At 36.3% G+C, this 25,175-nt stretch overlaps 5 protein-coding genes and 1 pseudogene across 5 annotated transcripts; 2 read left to right on the forward strand and 4 right to left on the reverse strand.

Moving 5' to 3' along the window:
• The first annotated feature begins 324 nt into the window (after window positions 1-324).
• On the forward strand, window positions 325-1,023 carry LOC123270915 (DNA repair and recombination protein RAD52-like). Its single transcript, XM_044737080.1, has 3 exons — window positions 325-432; window positions 584-732; window positions 839-1,023. Exons 1-3 carry the CDS (start codon window positions 333-335, stop codon window positions 989-991), a joined length of 402 nt encoding a protein of 133 aa, XP_044593015.1. The 5' UTR covers window positions 325-332; the 3' UTR covers window positions 992-1,023.
• Window positions 1,024-5,365: 4,342 nt separating this feature from the next.
• Window positions 5,366-7,163, reverse strand: LOC123270910 (annotated as a pseudogene).
• A 5,916-nt stretch (window positions 7,164-13,079) lies between these two features.
• On the reverse strand, window positions 13,080-15,137 carry LOC123270060. The gene has a single exon (XM_044735998.1). The coding sequence runs from the start codon at window positions 15,135-15,137 to the stop codon at window positions 13,080-13,082; it is 2,058 nt and encodes a 685-aa protein (XP_044591933.1).
• An 840-nt stretch (window positions 15,138-15,977) lies between these two features.
• LOC123270061 lies at window positions 15,978-16,613 on the reverse strand. The gene has a single exon (XM_044735999.1). The coding sequence runs from the start codon at window positions 16,611-16,613 to the stop codon at window positions 15,978-15,980; it is 636 nt and encodes a 211-aa protein (XP_044591934.1).
• Window positions 16,614-16,928: 315 nt separating this feature from the next.
• On the reverse strand, window positions 16,929-18,221 carry LOC123270062. Its single transcript, XM_044736000.1, has one exon. It carries the CDS (start codon window positions 18,219-18,221, stop codon window positions 16,929-16,931), a length of 1,293 nt encoding a protein of 430 aa, XP_044591935.1.
• Window positions 18,222-18,318: 97 nt separating this feature from the next.
• Window positions 18,319-19,353, forward strand: LOC123270064. Its single transcript, XM_044736001.1, has one exon. The coding sequence runs from the start codon at window positions 18,319-18,321 to the stop codon at window positions 19,351-19,353; it is 1,035 nt and encodes a 344-aa protein (XP_044591936.1).
• The last annotated feature ends 5,822 nt before the right edge of the window (window positions 19,354-25,175 follow it).

Raw genomic sequence — 25,175 nt, forward strand, 5'->3', positions numbered from 1 at the left:
AGAGACCGCTAGTTTGATTTTCGCTGACTGGGACAATAAAAAATGGGACATTGATCAATTGGGACATTGCTCAGCTGGGACAATGACATATTCCCGACAGCTATCTGTTTTCTCTTTAAAACTTTGACACATTAAAAAAATATTAATGAAGTTAAATAATTCATTTGTTTTGGAGATAACTTCAAGGCTATTTCAAAAATAAATAAATAAAATAGAAATATAAATAAAAAACATAAATATATAGCAAAAATAAATATTAAATCAACAAAATCAATAAAAAATAAATATTTAATCTATAAATCATTACACAACAATAAAAATTATAAAAAATAATGAATCTTGATAATTTAAATTTAGAAACATTAATTATACATGGAGACATGGCTTTTACGAATGATAATTGGTCGCACGAACTCAAGAAGCAGATAATTGGTAAGTCAAAATTAAAATGTATACACTTCTCAGATAATTTTTAATTAAAAAAATTTGAATAAGAAAAAAGTTCTTAGTTAAATTAAAAAAGAAATTGCTTTAAAAAATCAAAAATTGAAAATTATATTAAATAATTTTTGTTTTATCACAGACTACGTTGAAGAAGTCAATGGAACATACATTGTTGGTTGTACAACCGTTGTAAAGGTTTTCTTGAGAGATGGGCGGACTCATGAAGCTATGTCATTCAAAAAATCTCGTAGCGAATCAATTGGCGCAGCTTATGATGAAGCACGAAATGTAATTATTTACAATATTATTTACATGTATTTTTTACATTATTATTTACAGTATTATTTGTAATTCATTTTAATAACTTAATCTTTTTTTTTTTATTTTATGACAGAAATCTTTCCATCGAGCCTTGTATGACGCCTTTACGTTTTTTTGGGAATTTATGAAGATAATGGAGAAGCTGAGTAATGAAAAGGTGCAAAGAATGGTCAAGCAGCAACAGTTAAAAGCCGAATGGAATAATAAAAATATTGTAAAAAATTAATTAGTCATATTATTTTAAAGTCAAAATTAAAATTTACCTTTTTATTAAAAAAAAAAAAAAAACACTAACGTATAAATTTATAAGTATTTATTCTTGGTTGTTTAACAGGACGAAATAAAAAATCGTTTCAAGTTTTGATCTATTGCAGCTATTAATTAAATATTTTGACTTTTTTTTTTATTTTTATTTTACACCATGTATTTTTTCTAAGGGCATTATTTCCGAACTCTATTCCAGCCTAGTTTCAGAGTTCTAAAAGCTATAGATTGGAATACACATTTTTTTTTTAATTTTTAACGCCCTCGCACAACCCTCTTGAAGTTGAATATCATAAAATTAATTCTTGATAAACTCAAACATGCCAAAAAAAATATTTTGGCCAAGTTTTAAAGTTCTTAAAGCAATAGATTGGAAGATACAAATTTTTAATATTTTTAACGCCCCCGCACAACCCCCTTAGGGTTTAATATCATAAAATTAGTTCTTAGTAAATTCAAACATGCCAAAAGAAATATTCTGGCCAAGTTCCAGAGTTTCAAAAGCTATAGATTGGAAAAAACAATTTTTTTAATTTTTAACGCCCCCGCACTCCCTCTAGGGGTGAAATATCATAAAATTAGTTGTTAGTAAACTCAAAGATGCTAAAAAAAATTTTTTGGTCAAGTTTCAGAGTTCTAAAAACTATAGATTGGAAGATAAAAATTTTTAACTTCCCGCTAAGAAAATTGAAAATTTTCAAAAATCGGGGAGTTATTGGTTTTACCCCGTTTTTTGAAAATCGAGTTTTCATCAGATCTCGACGTTTTGAGGTCCTAGGAAGCTTTCCTGACTATTCCCGCGAGGGTGTCACTATGTCTGTATGTATGTGTGTGTGTGTGTGTGTGTGTAAGTATGTAAACCTCTTATAACTTTTGAACGGTTGAACCGATTTCATCGCGGTTGGTGCCATTCGAAAGGGCTTCGCCAATATTAGATTTTCTGTTAATTTGAACCGATTCGGACCGATAGATTTTGAGAAATTTGGAGAAATCTAAAAAAAAGTAGGAAAAAAAATTTTTTCTGAAGTGGTTTTTTTGGGATAACTTTTAAACGGCTTAACCGATCGATTCCAAAAACTAATCAGCTCTCAACCTTGAAAAACAACGTCGATCGCCGCCAATCCGGTCAAAATCGGTTGATTCGTTCGACAAATATCGTGAACGAAAGAAAACCGAAAAAAGTGTTTTTTCAGAGTTACTCCGAAATTTCTAGTTTGACCAATTAAAACTTAGAAATTATTCATAAAGCTTAAAAAACTACGTAGAATGCCGCCAACCGCGTAAAAATCGGTTCATTCATTCAAAAGTTATTGCAGTATGAATATTCAAAAAATAGTGTTCTATGAAACTTCTATCAGACTTTTGAGCTCAAAGAGCTCAAAAGCATAGAAAAGGTATCTTTTTGAGCTCGGAGAGCTTAAAACAACACACAGATTGTACTTTTGAGCTCGAAGAGCTCAAAAAAGCGGCCAGGTATTAACGGAATTAGCGGGAAGTTGCAGGGATGGCCTTTAGGGTCAACCGTTTTCCTAATTTTTTTTTAATTTTCAACGCCCCCGCATTCCCTTCTGGGGGTGGAATATCATAAAATTAGTTCTTAGTAAATTCAAACATGCCAAAAAGAATATCCTGACTAAGTTTAATACCTATAAGAGCTGTATTTTTCAAATGTGAATTTTTTTCAATTAACACCCCCGCAACCCCTCTTGGGGGTGGAATTTCGTAAAATCCGTTCTTAGCTGACCTCTACTCGGTGAAAAGAATATTCCTACCAAATTTCAAGTCTTTAGCTCTAATGGTTCCAGAGATATCGTGATGAGTGACTATATAGGTGGAAATCTCTTATATATATATAAGAAGATATGTGGACGACACTTTGGCAGCAGTACCGGAAAATGAAACTAACAATTTGCTGGAATATTTTAACTGTTTCCACCCGAATATCCAATTCACTCTGGAGGTGGAAGAGAATTGTAAGATTACATTTTTGGATACGTTGGTTTGGAGACTTCCAGAAGGAAAGTTAATCACGGACTGGTACCAGAAACCGACTTCATCAGGAAGGCTGCTTAATTTCCGGTCACATCATCCGACCACGCAGAAAGCGAGTGTTGTTTTGGGTTTATTGTTTAGAGCCATGAACTTGAGTCATGAATCTTTTCATGAGAATAATATGATCAAAGTGATGGACTTACTAAAAAAGAATAATTACCCAAGATTTTTCGTCGACCAATGTATAGAGAAATTTAAGCGGTTGCACCACTATTATGGTAATGGACAATCGGGCCTGCAGAATGACAAGCAGACAGGTGATAATAATACTGTGATAAGGAAGAAAGCTGAAGAAAATCGGTTCAGGTTCATCTTTTTGAAGGGCTTGGCTCCATCGATAAGTTCATGCTTCCGGGGAACTAACTGGCAACCGGCTTTTTATAATTTTCAAACAGTGGGAAAAATATACACTAAACTCAAAGATAGAGATAAATTATTAAAAAATTCCAATGTCGTCTATAGTATCCCGTGTTCGTGTAATAAAGTATATGTTGGACAGACACGACAATATTTAGGGAGTAGAATTTATCAACATGAATATAGTTGCAGAAAGGGTGATGATTTGAAAGAGAAAACTGCTTTGTGTCTTCATCACCTTGAGACTGGTCACAATTTTGACTTTAATAACGTAAAGATTTTAGACAACGAAAAAGTAAATTATAAACGTAATATTAGCGAAATGATTTATATTTATTTAAATAATACTGTTAACTTCAGAACTGATACGGATAATTTGAGTGGTATTTATTCCAACTTACTTAGCAAATTTAAATGTTCAAATAAGTCATGTTGATAGTTTAGTGTAGCTCTGTTTTTGAATATAGCGCGGTTAGTTAGACCTTTCTGGCGTGAGACGGCACTGACGACACAGGTACAAGTACGTGCCTAAGATGGGTGTGTGTGTTTACAATCATATGTTTTGGAAGTAGCTAAGGTTAGACACGCGGTTGCGAATATTACATATATAAAAAATTTTATTGTGAATAATAATTGCCATATATCCAAATGACAATTATTGTCTCGATATTCCTTAGTTACATGGACGTCGGAAGAATAATTGATTTACGGAGTATAATTTTCCATGCGACTGTAATACAGCGCATATTTATTTGGACTTTGATGTCTATGTAAAAATTTTTTCAAAGGTATTTATTATTCATTGTGAATTAATTGTACAAAATTTAATTTGTTAATTTAATTTTTTAAAAAAATTTTTCATTTATTTATTGTAAAAAAAAAAATTTTTTTGATGAATGTTGTGTTTTTTTTTTTTATATAAGATTGCAATGTGTTTATTAATTTATAATTATATGAATGTAGTATAACTTTAATGTTGTATAATTATTGTAATCATAATTGTTTATTTGTATATGTTTGACATGAGAATGATGGTTAATATTAATTTACAGACGCCTGATGAAGTTGAGATTGTCAACGAAACGTTGCGGAATTTGATATATTTTAGACATCAAATAAATTGAAGATCTTAAATAACCTGAGCATTTGTTTAGTTATTTATTGGCTGAGATCTGAATATTGCCTTCATTATATATAAATATTTTTTCTCGGGTTGATGAGTGTAATATCGGGATGAGCTTATATTTTTAAACATGTTAATAGTTCGCAAAATACAAGGTCATTTCTTAATTATTGATATTTTTAAAGATGTAAACTCATCCCGATGTTACACTCATCAAGAGCTTTTATTTGAGTACCCTCGTGCATTTTTGATATATTTTTTTATATCTATACATATATATTTTTATATATATTTTTTTTTTATTTTAACCCCGCTTTTCAGACTTCTGTCTCGATGGGGGTCCGGCCGAGACCGGAAGGGGACTCCAGGCTGATCGGTACATTAAGTTTGGCAGAATAAGTTTGGCGGTATTACATACTTTTTCAGCCTGGAGAGTAATGCGGCGATGGGCCGACTTTGGGGAAACTGCACGCATTTGCCTGTGCCCCACCGGTAGCACAGGGCTTGGGGAAACCATCGAAAAACCCAAACCTGTACAGCCCGGCGTGAGTTACGAGCACCGATGTTCACTGAAAATTAAATTTCAGCTCACACCGGGATTCGAACCCACGCCTCACCAGTCCCAAGCAAGCATGACAAGCATTATACCGCTTAGGCATGGGACTGGCTCATATCTATACATATATATAAAATATATAAATATATAAAAAATTGATGTGGGTACTCAAATGAAAGGTCTTGATGAATGTAATATCGAAATGAGTTTATATCTTCAAAAATGTCAATAGTTCACAAGATATAAGGTCATTTCTTAATTATGTATCTACAGATAGAGCATTCTCGTATAAATAAAAAAAAAATATTTACTTGCATCCAACCAATTTCTGCTGGAAGTAGGAGCAACATCCACGAGCATAATCAGCCTGATAGTATCAGTGCCATACTTCCTAAACATCTCCACAGGATCAACTCCATTGTGCTTGGACTTGGACATCTTCTCCCAGGTGACGACAACAGGCAGCTTGGTTTCTTTTTCAACAAAATTCTTGCCCACCTTCTCAACCTGATCGCTCTTGAGATACTTCCCGCTGCCTTTGACTCTGAAACTCTTGCCCATGACCATCCCCTGGACCAGTAGCTGCTTGAACGGCTCCCTCATCGGCAACAAGCCTTCTAAGTGCAAAAAATGGTTGACGAACCTCGCGTAGTATAAATGCAGCGCTGCGTGTTATTTTCCGCCGATGTACAAGTCCACTGGCAGAAACTTTCTAGCTTTTTCTTTTGAAAACATCTCAGAGGTATTTTTTACATCGATGTATCTCATAAGGTACTACGAGCTGTCGACGAAAGTGTCCATAGTATCGGCTTCTCTGAACGCTTCAGCGCCACACTTCGGACAAGAGATCTTCAGCCAGTCGACAGCTTGCCGCAAATTGGGAATCCCCTTGTCTGTTTCTTTGGCAATGTTACTGGTAGTTGGTCTCGTGGTACTGGAACTTCCACAGGATTTGCAGTAGATTATTGGGATTGGTGTGCCCCAGTATCTTTGTCACGAGATTAACCATTAGTCACTTAATGTTAAACTGACCTCGTAGCCACCTATTTTCCACTGTTGAGCTTTTTTCATTGATAGTTGAGGCTTTTGTTGGAATTCTTCATTAGTTAGTCCTTGTAATTTGGTAAAATCGATGCCGTTAGTGACGCAAAAAGCTTCATCTTCTTCGGAACAACCTGGAAGAATAATATAATTAATATATTGGTAAAAATTTTAGAATTTTTTTTTTTAAATCAAAATTTTATTAAAAAATTGTAAAAATAAAATTTTGCTTTATTAAATAATAACTTTTGTTAAATTGCACTGTACTTTCTTAAATATTGATGTTTTTGGATATTTACAGATTTGGTAGAATCTGGCGCCAAGTTCCGTTCAAATCCGTTATAAACTTGGCGCGACTTTTTTACAGTGAAACTGTTTTTGTTCGGATATAAGCTTATCCCGGTGTTACATTCATCAAGAGCTTTCATTTGAGTACTCACATGCATTTTTGATATATTTTTCATATATACATATATACAATATATGAAAAATTGATGTGGGTACTCAAATGAAAGGTCTCGATGAGTGTAGCATCGGGATGAGCTTATATCCTTAAAAATCTCAATAGTTCACAAGATATAAGGTCATTTCTTAATTATGCATCTAGAGATGGAGCATCATAAAATGCAGCCTAAATACTAATCATATAAATACACTGGCCACAAAATTTTAAAATGAATTAAGGTTTATAAAGTATGATTCTAATAAAAATAAATTACCTGGAATTCCTAATCGATTATCTCTAAGCTGAGAAAATTCAAAATTTTTCGTTAAATAAATTGTAATTTCCTGATTATTAAACAGATTAAAAACCGTAGCATCTAAAAACACAGTTTCCAATTCCGGATCATCAAAATTCTTAATCCTAGATTTCGCTAAAAAATTATCTCTAGACATAGCAACAAATTTAGCATGTTCAATAAACTCAGGCCTGTCTGTCTAGATATTGAAGCTGTCAAGCTTCCCGGGCAAATTAGTAACCAGCTTAAAGTCCAAGGAAGTTCCGGTGCACTCTCCACTCTCCACTCTTCAAGCTCAAAAGTCTGATAGAAGTTTGATAAAACACAATTCTTCAAATTTTCAAACCGCCATCACTTTTGAATGAATTGACCAATTTTCACGCAGTTGGCAGCATTCAACGCAGTTTTTTCAGCCTCATGGAGAATCTTCAAGTTTGAATTGATAAAACAAGAAAATTCGGAGTAATTCCGAAAAAACACTTTTTTCAGTTTTTTTTTCGTCAACGATAACTCACGAACAAATGAACCGATTTTGACCGGACCGGCGGCGATCAACGTGGTTTTTGGATGTTAAGAGCTGATTAGCTTGAAATTATTCTGAAAAATGTCGGAGTTATGTTAAAAAAATCCTTGTTTCCAAATATTTCGTCGAGGATATCTCTCGAACCAATCAACCGATTCTTACGTTCTTGGCGGCGATCGACGCGATTTTTTTATCTCTAAAAATTATTCTATTTCACCAAAAACGATCCGAAAAGAAATGTCGAAGTTATGTGAAAAAAACACTTTTTTCGGTTTTCTTTCATTCACGATATCTCTCGAACGAATCAACCGATTTTGACCGGATTAGCGGCGATCGACGTGGTTTTTCAAGCTTAAGGGCGGATTAGTTTTTGAAGTTGATCGATAGAGCCATTTAAAAGTTATTCCAAAAAAACCACTTAAAAAAAATTTTTTTCTTAGTTTTTTTGAGATTTTTCAAAATTTCTCAAAACCTATCGATCCGAATCGGTTCAAATTCACAGGAAATCTAAGTTTGAGGGAACTCTTTAGAACGCCCTTTGGTAGGTTCCGATCGGTTTAGCCGTTCAAAAGTTATAAGCGATTCACATACTGTAACAGGCCGCTTTTAGCGCCACCTGTTAAGGCGTTGTTCCTCTAATTTTACCTTTTGAATTTAATTTTAAAGGAAAATTTAATTGAGTTGTTTTTTTTATTTTTATTATGCCCATTGGTTGGATTCGCCGCGACCGAGTCGCTCTCGCGTGTAGAAACTCGAACGAAGCTCGATTGCGCGCGAAACCAAAATCTAATGCGATAAAATGTAATTTGAGTTAGTAAGTAAGTAAGTAGCGTTAAGTTAGATTTAAGTACTTAATTATTGTGACGGTACTAACGACGCCGGCCACGAACCCGCAAAGAGAAACAACGAGGATCATCGACGTGGGTAACCTGCAAGATCATCAACGACGGAAGGATGGCTGTCTCGAGAGCGAGTGAAACGACGGACTGAGTGGAACTCGAAGTGAGCACTCGACGCATGCGTGAAGGTTAAAGCTAGCTGGCGAGCGCTCCAATGCTCCCGCCAATACATCATTCAAAATATCGATATCGGAAAATTGGACTTACGGCGCCATCTCTGGAGTTCACAGCTAACGACGGACCCAGCAGAGAGGGGAGGGAGAAAAGAATGCGACACGTGCTGATGTTTTTCCTTCTTCCACGTTTCCGACTTGCCGTGTGCAGACTAGGGTTACCAACTCAAAATTTTTTTAAATCCGGAGACTGTTCTGCCCAGAGAACTCTGTAACAAATATGTAGATGTAAAAAAAAAAAAAAAAAAAGGTCATTTGTTTTGGATGGCTAAAAATAACAAATCAGAGTAATTAGGATTATTAAATAATTAATTTATTCATTTTAAATTAATAAATAAATAATTTAAACGTATAACAAATAAATAATTTTTATAATTTTGAAATTAAACGTTTTTTCTTCAATTGTTTGATATCATATATCAATAGTTAAAGATTGTTATTAGTCAATATTGTTGTCAATTTGTGATAACATTAAAATTTAGTTAGTTTTTTTTAATAAAATCATACTTAGAGCTTTTTTGAGTTGCTTCTAGCAACGATTGCTGTTCAGGTTTACATATAAAGTCAAAAAATTCATCACAGTTCATACTAATATTAATTTTTACACATAGCTCAGCTTTAACCATGTCAACACTCAAGTTATTACGTTCGTCAGTCCATAAATTGTTCATCAACGAAAATATTCTTTCTACAAATGCATTACTAATAGGTATTGATAAAACTTTACTAACAATTTTAAATAATTCAGTAATTTCGGTACACTGAAATAATTCTACCCATTTTTTATCTATAGATTTATCACTATTAACAATTTTTTCACGTACTAGATTCACAGCACTGACTTCGTCATATAAACTATCTTCATTTACATTAATTAATAGTTTTTGAGACAATTCTAGGACTTTGTCATAGATTAAATCTTGTTTTAAATCTAAAATACTAAAATATCGATACGGACTACCTTTATAATCATAATATTTATCTAGATAATCTATAGTTCTTTGGTAAACTTTATCAGCTTCCGCAACGAATTTTTTTCGTTGAGAATCAGTTAAATATTTTAAAGCTTGTTTTACTTTTGCACCATAGAAACTATCATTTAATCGAGTCTGTAATTTATTCTTCAAGTTTTCCATTGTATTATGAAAATCTATACTAGTCAGACTTTTAGTTTCGAGTATTAGAATTGACTGGTTTAAAATATTCATATAGTGATGTACAAAATATATATAAATTTCAGGAAGTGTTAGTTCAGCCATCAAATCTTCAGTACTCTCATCTTCATTATCAATAAACGCCCAGATTGCAGCTTCACATTCAGTCTTTCCTATCGAAATAAAATATGCTTTGATAGCAGGCCAATATAGAACTAATCGATCGATACATTTAAATAAAGATAACCATCTTGTTGATACGTGACGAATTATTTTTCGATATTCCAAATCGAATTCCTCGAAAAACGTTTTCAAATGATCAACTTTTTTAGCACTGCAAGCGAACTCAGCGTAAATTTTTAGTACCAAAATTTCAACATCGTATGACAATACTTTGCAAGCGTTACGCCCAGCGTTATGTATTACGTGGCAGCAGCAGTTGGCTTTCACAATACCTGGAGATGCTTCTAATAACTTTTGATACACGGAATTACGTACACCATAATTAACGTTAGCGTTATCAGCTGAATATGCGGAAACAAGCAAAATGTCCAAGTTGTAATCATTCAAGCAGCTCCGGATATTAGTGTAAATATCGCAAGATTCTTCTTTAGGATCTTCGAAGAAATCTAATAATTTATTTTGTACGCCACTTTTTCTTGTGAAGTATTGAATAGCAATGGGAAATAGTTTTTGATTTCCATTGTTAGAAGCATCACTTGCGATTGAAAAGTACAAAGGATCTTGTTCAAGAGGCTTAACATCGTTTATCACCATCTCAATTGACTTTGGAGATAACACGTTTTTAACGATAGCTTCAGCCTTAGTTCTACCACAACGAATCTCTTTGCTAACCATTGAATCATTAAACATTTTTGAACTCAGTTTAATTCCACAATCAGTACTTAAATAGCTGTGATGATGTTGGAGACCATGATAAACAGAAGCAACTTCAATTTGAGCCTTCTTGTTATCAATTGCTGTTGATTTTACTGGAGCAAATTGAGTTATTAAACAATTTTTTTGTCGTTCAGATGTATTTTTTTTGTGCATCATAGAATTCATATGTTTAGTCAAAGCAGTTTCACCATCCCATTTGATAGTAAATTGAGATGAACAGTAAACGCACTTAACTCTTTTTTCATCAATTTTTCTCATCCAATCCGCATATAAATGATTTTTTTTCCATCTTTCGTTGAAAGATGTTTCGTACTTAACTTTTTTTTGTCTTGGCTGTTCTGCCATTTTTAAAAATTGCACTTTTGTATTCAATAAATAATTTTAATGATAATTTGTATTTTTTGTTAAAATTATAAAATCTCTGATAAGATAAAACTATTATTTAGCAGCTACCTGAAAAAATACATGATATATGAGAATACATATTAAGGTTATAAAATGTCATTAATTTAAAAACCCGAAGTTAATCAGGTGATGATAGGTATATAATGAAAATGTATGATATCAATACTTACATTTAAATAATACTGATCATGAGTGATGCCTTAAAACTAATAATCACAAAATAATTAATTAAATATTCTACATTTTAAAAGTGCGAATTTACGTACGTCAACAACAACATTATTTAGTTGTGAGAAGTACGTACGCGCAAGCGTGAGAATTCAAAATGCGAAACTTGATTAGCGCGACTAACGCGCTCTATATTCTCGGTAAATTATTATTATTAATATAGTTCCGTACATTTTGTTGCGACAGAAAAAAAAACTGTATTTTTTTCCTAAAAGTAAAAAAATCCGGAGATTATTTTTGTAAACTGGAGTCCGGAGAATACATTATTTTTCTGGAGTCTCCGGACTAAAACCGGAGAGTTGGTAACCCTAGTGCAGACACGTTTTTGCGACTTAGTTTTTTTTGGTTATTTATTTTGGGGAAAATCCTTGAGTAATTCTTGCGTTAAAAAGTTACGTAGATTTTTTTTTATTAGCCACGACGTATTGTTAGTCGACGTGTCCGTGTTCCGAAGGATCAACAATTGTCTTTTTCGAGGAAGCCAGTATCCAAGAGTCCGACGTGGAAGCCGAGAGCGACTTGGTGGCAGAAACAACCCAGGAATAACTTCAGGGCAACGCTGTGACCAGGGTGAGTGGCTTTGTCTCAATAGGAATAGCTCGTGGGATTCGATTGTGTTAGTTAAAACAGTTGGATGGGTTCATTACATCCTACTCTATTTATTAATAATTGTACTCGACACTAGTCGAGTCATCGTGTAAAAACGTCAAGGCTAAGTTGAGTTAGTTAGCCGAGATAATCCCACGAGGTACTTAGGTACCGTCATAATTTATTGGTGTGTGTGTACGATCGAAAAATTATTATTGTTCGTTAGAATAATCACACTGGTTGATTTTTGTATTCCCGGGGTAATCGATGAGTTCGATTACCCATTGATCGAGCTTCGGGTTCGTGCGATTTACCTACGTTGAGTAATAGGTTCGCCTACGGAGAGGGAACCCGAGAAACGGCTACCGCGTCCGAGGCAGGCAATCGGACGTAAGTTGCCCACTCTCAGCGGAGCAGTTGGGACTTAGATTAAAATTTAACTGTGTGAGAATCAGTGACAGAGAACTGAGTTATTATTTAATGTTTTTTTTTGTATTTAATTTAATTATTGAGTAAATTCGACGATTGAATATTATTATTTAAGTTATTTAAATTACTTTCATCCATGATATAAATAAAAAATTTTTAAAATTATCAGGAACGTGGACCAAGGGTAAAAACAAATGTTACGTTTTCAAATGTTGCAACGTTTCGTTGTTATTTACAACTTCTTCAGGCAAGCTGTGTACAGAGAAAAACAATAATATAAAAACATGTAAAACAAATGACAGAATACAATTTGAAAAAATAAATTCTTACATTTGAGGTTAACATTTATGTAATAGCAATAATTTTCTGAAACACTTCATCGTTAATTAAAGTAATAAATGAAGGAGAAACTACTTAAATATAATACAGTATTACAAACAAATTTAAGAGCAAGTATAACATTTATCAGCCAAGTAACTAATTGATAAACAAAAACATGTTACTCGAGTCAGCTGTCAAGTGAAACTAATAAAACCACTGTGGTAACAGTAATTCATACTATACATTCTGTTATACCGACTGCAAAACAAGGTGTTTACAAATGATCCTAGTTTCTTAGTCCACATTAAAAATAAATTCAAATTAAAAACTCTTATACAAACAGCTATTTAAATAATTAATAACTTAATTCTCACTATCTAAATAAACATTTAACCGACTCAATAATGTCACAGTAAGAAGAACTCAAACTCAGAGTGTCAGACCTGTAATTTACGCAATCAAACACTTTAATGAAAAACATTTCACTGACGTTACGTTTAAAATAATGGGTTTCATAATCCAAAAATTTCTGTAGCGTCAAACTGGAAATTATGTTCCCTGTCAAAGTGATGATCTGCTAAAAGCTGTCCTGTTCGGTTTCAACAAACTTTCCGGTCTGCAGTCCACAGAATGTTGATACAATCTCTTCTTTAATTTCTGTTTCGTTTGCCCAATGTAAACCTTTCCACATGTGCAAGGTATCTTATACACCACAAAGGATCTATCCATCTTATCAACTGGATCTTTTAACCTGCTGTACAAATCTTTAACCTTAAAGACATTGTAAAATACCAATTTGCAATTGGTCGGTCTAAATAGAAAACCAATTCTCGGTGATAAACCCTTTATAAATGGAAACCTGCAGAACGACCACCCTCTAAGACCAGCATTGTTTCTCAAGTTATTCTTGACTCTGTCAACAGTAACTTTTTGACACTTATCCACAACTGAGCGTGGATAGTTGTTATTCAGCAATAGGTGTCTAACTTTGTTTATACTTATAGAAACCATACTCTCATGACTTAGGCGTATAGCTCTATTGAAAAAACCTTGTGCTACACCTAACTTCTGGCTTAAAGGATGATTAGATTTAAAATTCAGCACTCTCTCAGAACTATAAGGTTTTTGATACCAAGAAGTTTTGAGTTCACCTGAATCTGTTCTGCATACCAGGGCATCCAAAAAAGGAAGTTTTCCATCAACTTCATTCTCAACTGTGAACTGAATGTCAGCATCAACTGAATTGAAAACTTGTAAGACGGTAACCACCTTATTCTTTGGAACCACTAAGAAAAGATCATCAACATACGCTGCTAAAACTGGAATCTCAAAGTCCAAATTCTCCAATGCTTTCGATATTACAAAATCCACTGCAGTGATGGCTATTGACGGACTTGCCGGGCTGCCCATCCCACATCCTTCTTTTTGTAGGTAAAAATTCTTTTGAAACAAAAAATATCCGGAATCAAAACAAAAGTTCACCAGATCAATAAATAGATCACGATCCAAATCCACAAACTCCTTCATATCTTCCCATCGGTCGTCAATAATCTTGATAATTAAACTTCTCTTGACATTAGTGAACAATGACACAACATCAAGGGAAATTAGCTGGTAATCATTATCTACGACAATCGATTTGATCCTATCAACAAACTGATATGAATCCTTCATATTGAACTTGAGACTCAGTACATACGGGGATAAGACCTTATGTACAAATCTAGATATCTCATAGACCGGAGAACCAATGTTACTTACTACTGGTCTCAATTTACATCCAACTTTATGCGTTTTCCTTAACCCGTATAACCTGGGTGGTAAAGCGTTGTAAGATCTCATTTGTTTACCTTTAATCTCATCAATAAAGTTTTTATCTTCAAGTTTTTTAATTAACGCATTCGCCGACGTTTGTAATCTTGAAGTGGGATCCACTCTTGTCTTGATGTAAGTGCTCTCATCTGTGACCATAGTATTCATTTCATCCAAATATTCTTGTTTCCGCATCACTACAGTAGCATTCCCTTTATCAGACCTTGTCACTATTAAGTCGTCGTTCTCTCTTAAAAAATCTCTAGTCAATTTAACGTCTTTACTATTAATATTAGGATCCTTGACTCTTGTTGATCTTCTTCTATGCTGATTCTTTAAATAATTAGTGATTATGTTAACACCTCTCGCTCTTAAATTATTTCTAAACTCATTCAGTTCATCATTATTGAAATCATCTATTTTAACCTTACATAAACAACCTTCGAAGTCTTTGATGACATTTACAATCGGTGACTTATTCGGTGGTGGAACTAGCCCAAAATTACCATCCAAAGTTAATATTCTACGGACAGGGTCAGAAAGAATGACATCCGTGAAGTTAAAGATCTTCGTACCACCAACTGACGTATTATTGTCAATCGATTGACTGAGTAGATTGTTAAACTTTCGAATATTGTTGTTTTTCACCTTCGTAAAATTCCAATTGTAATAATTGCGTAATTTACACTGTGTTTGTGTCCACAAGGTGTTTGGTAAGAGGTCACGTAGTTGATCTTGTAACCTTTCGGACTCCTGGAGAAACTGGTGAATCTGCCAAATCGTGATTTTTATCTCCAATTTTAGCATTTTTCTCCTGGTATTATCTAGCAAGACACTAACTTCTCTCTTAAACGGATGATCAACTAGACAAACTGAGTAAATATAATCAATCTTATTAAAAATATGAGATGGAAAAATACCATTAGATCTACATCTCAACAGAAAAATTCTTCTATTATTCAAGTTACTCATTTTCTTTTTAATTGTAGTCAGTCTTTTCAACATAATACATGTATCCATACCATAAGCTTCCTCCACACGTCTGAAGAATCCTCCCAGCGATGGTAAATTATTTAAATTACTTTCATCCATGATATAAATAAAAAATTTTTAAAATTATCAGGAACGTGGACCAAGGGTAAAAACAAATGTTACGTTTTCAAATGTTGCAACGTTTCGTTGTTATTTACAACTTCTTCAGGCAAGCTGTGTACAGAGAAAAACAATAATATAAAAACATGTAAAACAAATGACAGAATACAATTTGAAAAAATAAATTCTTACATTTGAGGTTAACATTTATGTAATAGCAATAATTTTCTGAAACACTTCATCGTTAATTAAAGTAATAAATGAAGGAGAAACTACTTAAATATAATACAGTATTACAAACAAATTTAAGAGCAAGTATAACATTTATCAGCCAAGTAACTAATTGATAAACAAAAACATGTTACTCGAGTCAGCTGTCAAGTGAAACTAATAAAACCACTGTGGTAACAGTAATTCATACTATACATTCTGTTATACCGACTGCAAAACAAGGTGTTTACAAATGATCCTAGTTTCTTAGTCCACATTAAAATAAATTCAAATTAAAAACTCTTATACAAACAGCTATTTAAATAATTAATAACTTAATTCTCACTATCTAAATAAACATTTAACCGACTCAATAATGTCACAGTAAGAAGAACTCAAACTCAGAGTGTCAGACCTGTAATTTACGCAATCAAACACTTTAATGAAAAACATTTCACTGACGTTACGTTTAAAATAATGGGTTTCATAATCCAAAATTTCTGTAGCGTCAAACTGGAAATTATGTTCCCTGTCAAAGTGATGATCTGCTAAAGCTGTCCTGTTCGGTTTCAACAAACTTTCCGGTCTGCAGTCCACAGAATGTTGATACAATCTCTTCTTTAATTTCTGTTTCGTTTGCCCAATGTAAACCTTTCCACATGTGCAAGGTATCTTATACACCACAAAGGATCTATCCATCTTATCAACTGGATCTTTTAACCTGCTGTACAAATCTTTAACCTTAAAGACATTGTAAAATACCAATTTGCAATTGGTCGGTCTAAATAGAAAACCAATTCTCGGTGATAAACCCTTTATAAATGGAAACCTGCAGAACGACCACCCTCTAAGACCAGCATTGTTTCTCAAGTTATTCTTGACTCTGTCAACAGTAACTTTTTGACACTTATCCACAACTGAGCGTGGATAGTTGTTATTCAGCAATAGGTGTCTAACTTTGTTTATACTTATAGAAACCATACTCTCATGACTTAGGCGTATAGCTCTATTGAAAAAACCTTGTGCTACACCTAACTTCTGGCTTAAAGGATGATTAGATTTAAAATTCAGCACTCTCTCAGAACTATAAGGTTTTGATACCAAGAAGTTTTGAGTTCACCTGAATCTGTTCTGCATACCAGGACATCCAAAAAAGGAAGTTTTCCATCAACTTCATTCTCAACTGTGAACTGAATGTCAGCATCAACTGAATTGAAAACTTGTAAGACGGTAACCACCTTATTCTTTGGAACCACTAAGAAAAGATCATCAACATACGCTGCTAAAACTGGAATCTCAAAGTCCAAATTCTCCAATGCTTTCGATATTACAAAAATCCACTGCAGTGATGGCTATTGACGGACTTGCCGGGCTGCCCATCCCACATCCTTCTTTTTGTAGGTAAAATTCTTTTTGAAACAAAAAATATCCGGAATCAAAACAAAAGTTCACCAGATCAATAAATAGATCACGATCCAAATCCACAAACTCCTTCATATCTTCCCATCGGTCGTCAATAATCTTGATAATTAAACTTCTCTTGACATTAGTGAACAATGACACAACATCAAGGGAAATTAGCTGGTAATCATTATCTACGACAATCGATTTGATCCTATCAACAAACTGATATGAATCCTTCATATTGAACTTGAGACTCAGTACATACGGGGATAAGACCTTATGTACAAATCTAGATATCTCATAGACCGGAGAACCAATGTTACTTACTACTGGTCTCAATTTACATCCAACTTTATGCGTTTTCCTTAACCCGTATAACCTGGGTGGTAAAGCGTTGTAAGATCTCATTTGTTTACCTTTAATCTCATCAATAAAGTTTTTATCTTCAAGTTTTTTAATTAACGCATTCGCCGACGTTTGTAATCTTGAAGTGGGATCCACTCTTGTCTTGATGTAAGTGCTCTCATCTGTGACCATAGTATTCATTTCATCCAAATATTCTTGTTTCCGCATCACTACAGTAGCATTCCCTTTATCAGACCTTGTCACTATTAAGTCGTCGTTCTCTCTTAAAAAATCTCTAGTCAATTTAACGTCTTTACTATTAATATTAGGATCCTTGACTCTTGTTGATCTTCTTCTATGCTGATTCTTTAAATAATTAGTGATTATGTTAACACCTCTCGCTCTTAAATTATTTCTAAACTCATTCAGTTCATCATTATTGAAATCATCTATTTTAACCTTACATAAACAACCTTCGAAGTCTTTGATGACATTTACAATCGGTGACTTATTCGGTGGTGGAACTAGCCCAAAATTACCATCCAAAGTTAATATTCTACGGACAGGGTCAGAAAGAATGACATCCGTGAAGTTAAAGATCTTCGTACCACCAACTGACGTATTATTGTCAATCGATTGACTGAGTAGATTGTTAAACTTTCGAATATTGTTGTTTTTCACCTTCGTAAAATTCCAATTGTAATAATTGCGTAATTTACACTGTGTTTGTGTCCACAAGGTGTTTGGTAAGAGGTCACGTAGTTGATCTTGTAACCTTTCGGACTCCTGGAGAAACTGGTGAATCTGCCAAATCGTGATTTTTATCTCCAATTTTAGCATTTTTCTCCTGGTATTATCTAGCAAGACACTAACTTCTCTCTTAAACGGATATTTTTTGTTTCAAAAGAATTTTTACCTACAAAAAGAAGGATGTGGGATGGGCAGCCCGGCAAGTCCGTCAATAGCCATCACTGCAGTGGATTTTGTAATATCGAAAGCATTGGAGAATTTGGACTTTGAGATTCCAGTTTTAGCAGCGTATGTTGATGATCTTTTCTTAGTGGTTCCAAAGAATAAGGTGGTTACCGTCTTACAAGTTTTCAATTCAGTTGATGCTGACATTCAGTTCACAGTTGAGAATGAAGTTGATGGAAAACTTCCTTTTTTGGATGTCCTGGTATGCAGAACAGATTCAGGTGAACTCAAAACTTCTTGGTATCAAAAACCTTATAGTTCTGAGAGAGTGCTGAATTTTAAATCTAATCATCCTTTAAGCCAGAAGTTAGGTGTAGCACAAGGTTTTTTCAATAGAGCTATACGCCTAAGTCATGAGAGTATGGTTTCTATAAGTATAAACAAAGTTAGACACCTATTGCTGAATAACAACTATCCACGCTCAGTTGTGGATAAGTGTCAAAAAGTTACTGTTGACAGAGTCAAGAATAACTTGAGAAACAATGCTGGTCTTAGAGGGTGGTCGTTCTGCAGGTTTCCATTTATAAAGGGTTTATCACCGAGAATTGGTTTTCTATTTAGACCGACCAATTGCAAATTGGTATTTTACAATGTCTTTAAGGTTAAAGATTTGTACAGCAGGTTAAAAGATCCAGTTGATAAGATGGATAGATCCTTTGTGGTGTATAAGATACCTTGCACATGTGGAAAGGTTTACATTGGGCAAACGAAACAGAAATTAAAGAAGAGATTGTATCAACATTCTGTGGACTGCAGACCGGAAAGTTTGTTGAAACCGAACAGGACAGCTTTAGCAGATCATCACTTTGACAGGGAACATAATTTCCAGTTTGACGCTACAGAAATTTTGGATTATGAAACCCATTATTTTAAACGTAACGTCAGTGAAATGTTTTTCATTAAAGTGTTTGATTGCGTAAATTACAGGTCTGACACTCTGAGTTTGAGTTCTTCTTACTGTGACATTATTGAGTCGGTTAAATGTTTATTTAGATAGTGAGAATTAAGTTATTAATTATTTAAATAGCTGTTTGTGTAAGAGTTTTTTAATTTGAATTTATTTTTAATGTGGACTAAGAAACTAGGATCATTTGTAAACACCTTGTTTTGCAGTCGGTATAACAGAATGTATAGTATGAATTACTGTTACCACAGTGGTTTTATTAGTTTCACTTGACAGCTGACTCGAGTAACATGTTTTTGTTTATCAATTAGTTACTTGGCTGATAAATGTTATACTTGCTCTTAAATTTGTTTGTAATACTGTATTATATTTAAGTAGTTTCTCCTTCATTTATTACTTTAATTAACGATGAAGTGTTTCAGAAAATTATTGCTATTACATAAATGTTAACCTCAAATGTAAGAATTTATTTTTTCAAATTGTATTCTGTCATTTGTTTTACATGTTTTTATATTATTGTTTTTCTCTGTACACAGCTTGCCTGAAGAAGTTGTAAATAACAACGAAACGTTGCAACATTTGAAAACGTAACATTTGTTTTTACCCTTGGTCCACGTTCCTGATAATTTTAAAAATTTTTTATTATTATTTAAGGTTTAATTAAATTCGGCGAATAAATTAGTTAAATCTTGAACTTTAATTTGGCTATTCTTAATTGAAGTTTGGTGCCTCGATTATTGAGTTTACGTATGTAATTAGTCGCTATTACTAAAGCAAGCGGAGATTTATTTTTTTTTGATGGTTGTTAATTTTAATTAATCATCATTAATTAACGCCGGCGATTCGATTCATGTCTTTGAGTTAGCAAATTGCTATTAACCGAATTTAGCAGAGATTATTTGTTTTTTTTTCTTTTACTGAAATTAACTGAATTGGTGCAACGATTGATGTTTTATTATCTTGCTTAATGGTATTTACGTGAGTTCAGCGAAGATTATTATTTTATTTAGTTAATTAATCGCCGTTAATTAATTTGAGCACAGATTTATTTTTTTTTGTCGCTGGTCATTAATTGGGCTGGGCGAAAGGCTCATTATAATTTTTTTTGAGTATTTAGCGAGTGAGTATTAAGTGGGTTATTACGAGTAACTCATTATTGCTATTGCGGCGACTTTGAACTTTTCCGTGTTCGGGTTGCGAACTGCGAATCGACGACAGCGTCGACGATTATTATTGTTATTAATTTTCCGTGCGTTTCTTTTCTTGATTGTCATTATGAACCAATCGTTTCATTTATTGTGAATAAATTTATAATTTAAATTGCTCTATTAAATTTTTTTTGATTAATTGCGAGCAATCCCGAATACTTTCCCCGTTCCTCTATAATTAAGTCGTACCCTTAAGGCCCGCCACCCGACGAAGAGAGTCCCGGACCGGAGTAGCCGGAAATCGACGTGATCGGAGCAAAGCTCCTGGCGCCCAACAACAGGTAAGCAGGTAGGCCAGATTATTTTATTTCGGACTTCGTCCTCGCTAACGCACGGGGACGAAAATACCCGTTATAATACTTACACACACACTCACACACACACTCACTCACACACACACACACACACACACACACACACACACACACACACACACACACACACACACACCCGTCGGAAGAAGCCAAACTCCCACCGGGCGCGTCCCCAGGTGGCGGATAGGGGGGGTCCTAACCGGTCGTAAGATCGGCGGATTGGGGCGAAATAAAATAGCCCTCGCGGACCAAATCAGGCATCGGAGCTGAAGAGTAACAGCCACCGTCCGTGTATCCTTGTGGGTCGGAGAAAGCTCGCTGTTCTTCGGAGCAGAGGGTAAGAGCGAAATAAAATAGCTCTTGCTGTAAAAAACGAAAACTCCCCTTTCGGCAGGAAGGGTTGGTCACACCATCTGACCTAGGGTCACGTACGCAAGCGGATACGGTGACGCTGCTCGAAAGAGGTGTGCGAAATGATCCTTATAGCGCGGTGTACGTGGTAACTCCCGGCATCTACGTGTCGCACCCACGGGAGCAAGAGGAAGCCGATGAAGGAAGCAGGTGCAGGGTCGAAGCGGTTGAGATTTCCCGCTTCAATGACCGAAAGCTCTTATAGCAATGAAGGTAGCTGTAAGAGTGATCACCCCTCCACTTCCGGAGGCATCGCGTTCGGAGACGACCTTTTGCTTTGGAGTATCACTCAAAATCATGGAAGAAACGAAAAAACAAGAAAAGAACAGGAGTATTAGTGGGCCTCACGCCCAAGAAGCAGCGATTACAGTAAGCGCTGAGATGAAGCGGAGGCAAGCGCTGGAACGCCTCGAAAAGCTGACCAGCGAACTGCATGAGTTTGTCCAATCAAAGGTCAATATCCATAAAGAGATAAAGGCCAAGGCAACCGGGGTAGTTAACGCCCTTCGAAGGTTTAAAAAACTGGACGAAGAATGGCAGTCACCTCGACGACTCACTCTTCGTCTTACGCCGGAGAAGAGCAGTCAACTTACTGTGAAGATCGAAGAATCAATGGACACCGGAGGCGATGGTGACGGTGAATCTGATGCTAAAGACGAAGGTCATACTTCCAACAAGTCTAACAAGAGGAAGGACCGAAACTCCCCAGATGGAATAGATGGGCGATTGACGAAGAGAAAGGACTTGAAACCAAGTCCTCCGAAAAACGTGATGAAGCAGAACGCCGAAAAAAAAGACGCGACTGATTGGAAAGATGTCCACACAAGGAAAGAGAAACGGAGGCTAGCCAAAGAACAGCTCCCAAAGGAGCCTTCAAAGAAGCCCAGGCCGGAGACTAAGCGCAAAAAACCGCTCAAATGGATCAGACCCGACGCACTGATCATCCGCCCGGCCGAGAAAGCAGAGTACGCCGAGATTCTGCGTTGCATAAAGAAGGACGTCCCTGATGAGCAGGTTCGCACAACGGTGGACAAGATCAACAAGACCAGAAGCGGGGACTTGCTGATTATGATTTCGCGGAAGAGCGTGGACAAAGGCCAAGGCCTGCAACAGACCATCGCAAACATTCTTAAGGAGAAGGCCAAAGTGATCTGCAAAGGGCCACAAGAAGACATCGAGATCCGAGACCTAGATGACACCACAACAAAGGAGGATATTCAGGCTGCCCTGCATACGGTAACCAAGGAGCTCTGCGAAATACCACCAGAGACAATCAAGATCCGCAAAGCCTACAGAGGTACCCAAACCGCTGTCGTGACACTACCGGCTGCAGCAGCTCAGAAGATATTAGAAGGAAGCGGTAAAATCCGAATTGGCTGGGTCAACTGCCGAATTAGAGCCACAAGAAAACCTACTCAATGTTACAAATGCTGGCATTTCGGGCACCACGGATCCCAGTGCAGAAGCAAGACAGATCGATCCAAGCTATGTATCAGATCCGGCCAAGAAGGACACAAGATTGCTGACTGTAAAAACCCAGCGAAGTGTGTATGATACGCGGAAAATAAGAGCGCAAAGAACGCTGCCCATCACGCCGGCACATACAGGTGCCCGGTATACAAAGAGGCACTCCAGAGAATGACAAGCAAGCAAACATGAGGATATTACAGCTTAACCTCAATGACTGTGAGGCCGCGCATGACCTGCTCGTGCAGACCGTGCGTGAATTAGAGCTTGATTTAGTAATAATAGCAGAGCCATACAGACACCTGAATAACCAACCTTGAGAAACTTACAGCACCACCAAGGCTGTCATCCGGTCCTGTGGCAAACTTCCCTTCCAGAGCATAGTGAGCAATGATAGCATCGGCTTTGTAGCAGCGTCTATTAACGACATCCGTTTTTATAGTTGCTATGCACCACCTAGCCTTTCCATTGCCGACTTTACTGACTTCCTGGATCGACTGACCGAAGACGCAAAGCAATACTACCCAGTAGCTATAGCAAGGGACTTCAACTCCTGGGCGGTAGACTGGGGCAGCAAGCAGACTAATGCGCGAGGCAAAGCACTACGTGAAGCAATGGCCTCACTGGACGTGGTCCTTCTCAACATCGGTGAGACACCAACATATACCAAGGGAGAGGCTAGTTCGATAATAGACCTCACATTCGTCAGCAGCAGCTTATTGAAAGGAAACTATTCTTGGGAAGTCTTAAACACCTACACCACCAGCGACCACAGTGCAATACTTTGGGAAATATCGGCTGGCCAGAACCCTCAAAGAGCAACTAGACAAACTAATGCAGCTGGATGGAAAGTGAAAGACTTTGACTCGAAAGCTTTGGTAGTAGCCTTAGACAGTGACTCGACCATCACAACAGGAAATGCTGTAGAGAAGACGAAGGACTTAATGACGAGAATTGCCCAGGCGTACGACACCTGCATGCCCCTTAAGCGTGGCATCAATAAAAGACCATCGGTGCACTGGTGGAATGATCAGATTAACGCCCTTCGCACAGCCTGTCACAAAAAGAGAAGATTATCACAGCGTGGCCACCGACGACCTAACTCTGCGGAGCTGATCGCAGAATACAAAAAGCCCCGTCGAGAACTGAACAAGGCCATCAAAGATAGCAAAAGACGCTGTTGGAAAGAACTCGTCGATGAGGTAGAAAAGGACCCATGGGGCAGACCGTATAGGGTGGTCATGACCCACCTGAAGCGCCAGCCAATGCCATCACCTACGTGTCCACAGCTCCTGAAAAGAATAATTTCTACGCTGTTTCCTCGACAAAGTAAGTTCGGCTATTCTTCATTGCCAGTAAATCGAGAAGACATTCCACCTGTCACAGAAGAGGAACTGATGGAGGCGTGCAACCGAGTAGGGAGTAATAAGGCGCCGGGATTAGATGGAATCCGGAATATTGCATTAAAAAAAGCTATTAAAGCAGCGCCAAATCTATTCTTAGATACCTACGATTCGTGCCTCAAAGAAGGGCTTTTTCCTAGAAGATGGAAACAGCAAAGACTTGTACTTCTCCCTAAAGGGAAGAAGCCACCGGACGATCCATCATCCTACCGACCGCTCTGCATACTGGTTACAGCGGGTAAGATATTAGAGCGTATAATGCACCAACGAATAGAAGCAGCCATCGATCCACTCCTAGCAGAAGGCCAGTATGGTTTCCGGAAAGGACGATCAACGCTGGATGCGATCAACCTGGTGGTCGATACAGCTAAGGAGGCAATCGCTGGAAAGAGATGAGAACGTGGCAGAAAGAAGTATTGTTTAGTGGCTGCCTTGAACATCAAAAATGCCTTCAATTCCACTAACTGGGACTGCATCATGCGAGCTCTCGAAGATAAAGAAGTGCCAGGATACCTTCGCAGAATGGTAGCAAACTACGTTACAGACAGAGTCCTCAAATATGACACGAAAAACGGTCCAAGGGAGTACGAAATAACCGGAGGAGTGCCACAGGGCTCGGTTTTGGGTCCTTTGCTGTGGAACATCATGTATGATGGTCTCCTGAGAGTTGCATTACCATCAGAGATGAAACTTGTTGCATATGCCGATGATGTAGCGGTAGTGATTGTCGCGAAACACTTGGAAGAGATCAATCTGGCTTTCGATATCACATTTAGCCGGATTAACCTATGGATGGAGATGATGAAGTTGGAGTTAGCCAAGCACAAAACTGAAGCTGTGCTCATCACCAGCAGAAAGATCGTAGAAAACATTAAGCTAAATGTCGGCGAGCAGGAGATCGCATCGCAACCATTTATCCGATATCTGGGGGTGACGCTGGATGCCCGACTGAACTTTAAGCAACAGGTCGAACACGTAAGTGCTAAAGCATCAGCGGTGGTAAGTAGTCTATCAAGACTGATGCCGAATGTTGGAGGCCCGAAGCAGAGCAGGAGACTATTGCTGTCGTCAGTAGTCACATCATTGCTCACATATGGAATATCCGTTTGGGC

This window comes from Cotesia glomerata, linkage group LG8, assembly GCF_020080835.1.
Source record: "Cotesia glomerata isolate CgM1 linkage group LG8, MPM_Cglom_v2.3, whole genome shotgun sequence".
In the NCBI taxonomy this organism is placed as follows: domain Eukaryota; kingdom Metazoa; phylum Arthropoda; class Insecta; order Hymenoptera; family Braconidae; genus Cotesia; species Cotesia glomerata.

Excerpts from the sequence above, each read along its gene's own strand:
- LOC123270915 (XM_044737080.1), top strand. The coding sequence starts at position 333 with ATGAATCTTGATAATTTAAATTTAGAAACATTAATTATACATGGAGAC. Across the intron at positions 433-583 it reads ACTCAAGAAGCAGATAATTG|ACTACGTTGAAGAAGTCAAT; the intron begins GTAAGTCAAAAT and ends GTTTTATCACAG. Across the intron at positions 733-838 it reads CTTATGATGAAGCACGAAAT|AAATCTTTCCATCGAGCCTT; the intron begins GTAATTATTTAC and ends ATTTTATGACAG.
- LOC123270060 (XM_044735998.1), bottom strand. The coding sequence starts at position 15,137 with ATGCTAAAATTGGAGATAAAAATCACGATTTGGCAGATTCACCAGTTT.
- LOC123270061 (XM_044735999.1), bottom strand. The coding sequence starts at position 16,613 with ATGGTTTCTATAAGTATAAACAAAGTTAGACACCTATTGCTGAATAAC.
- LOC123270062 (XM_044736000.1), bottom strand. The coding sequence starts at position 18,221 with ATGCTAAAATTGGAGATAAAAATCACGATTTGGCAGATTCACCAGTTT.
- LOC123270064 (XM_044736001.1), top strand. The coding sequence starts at position 18,319 with ATGGGCAGCCCGGCAAGTCCGTCAATAGCCATCACTGCAGTGGATTTT.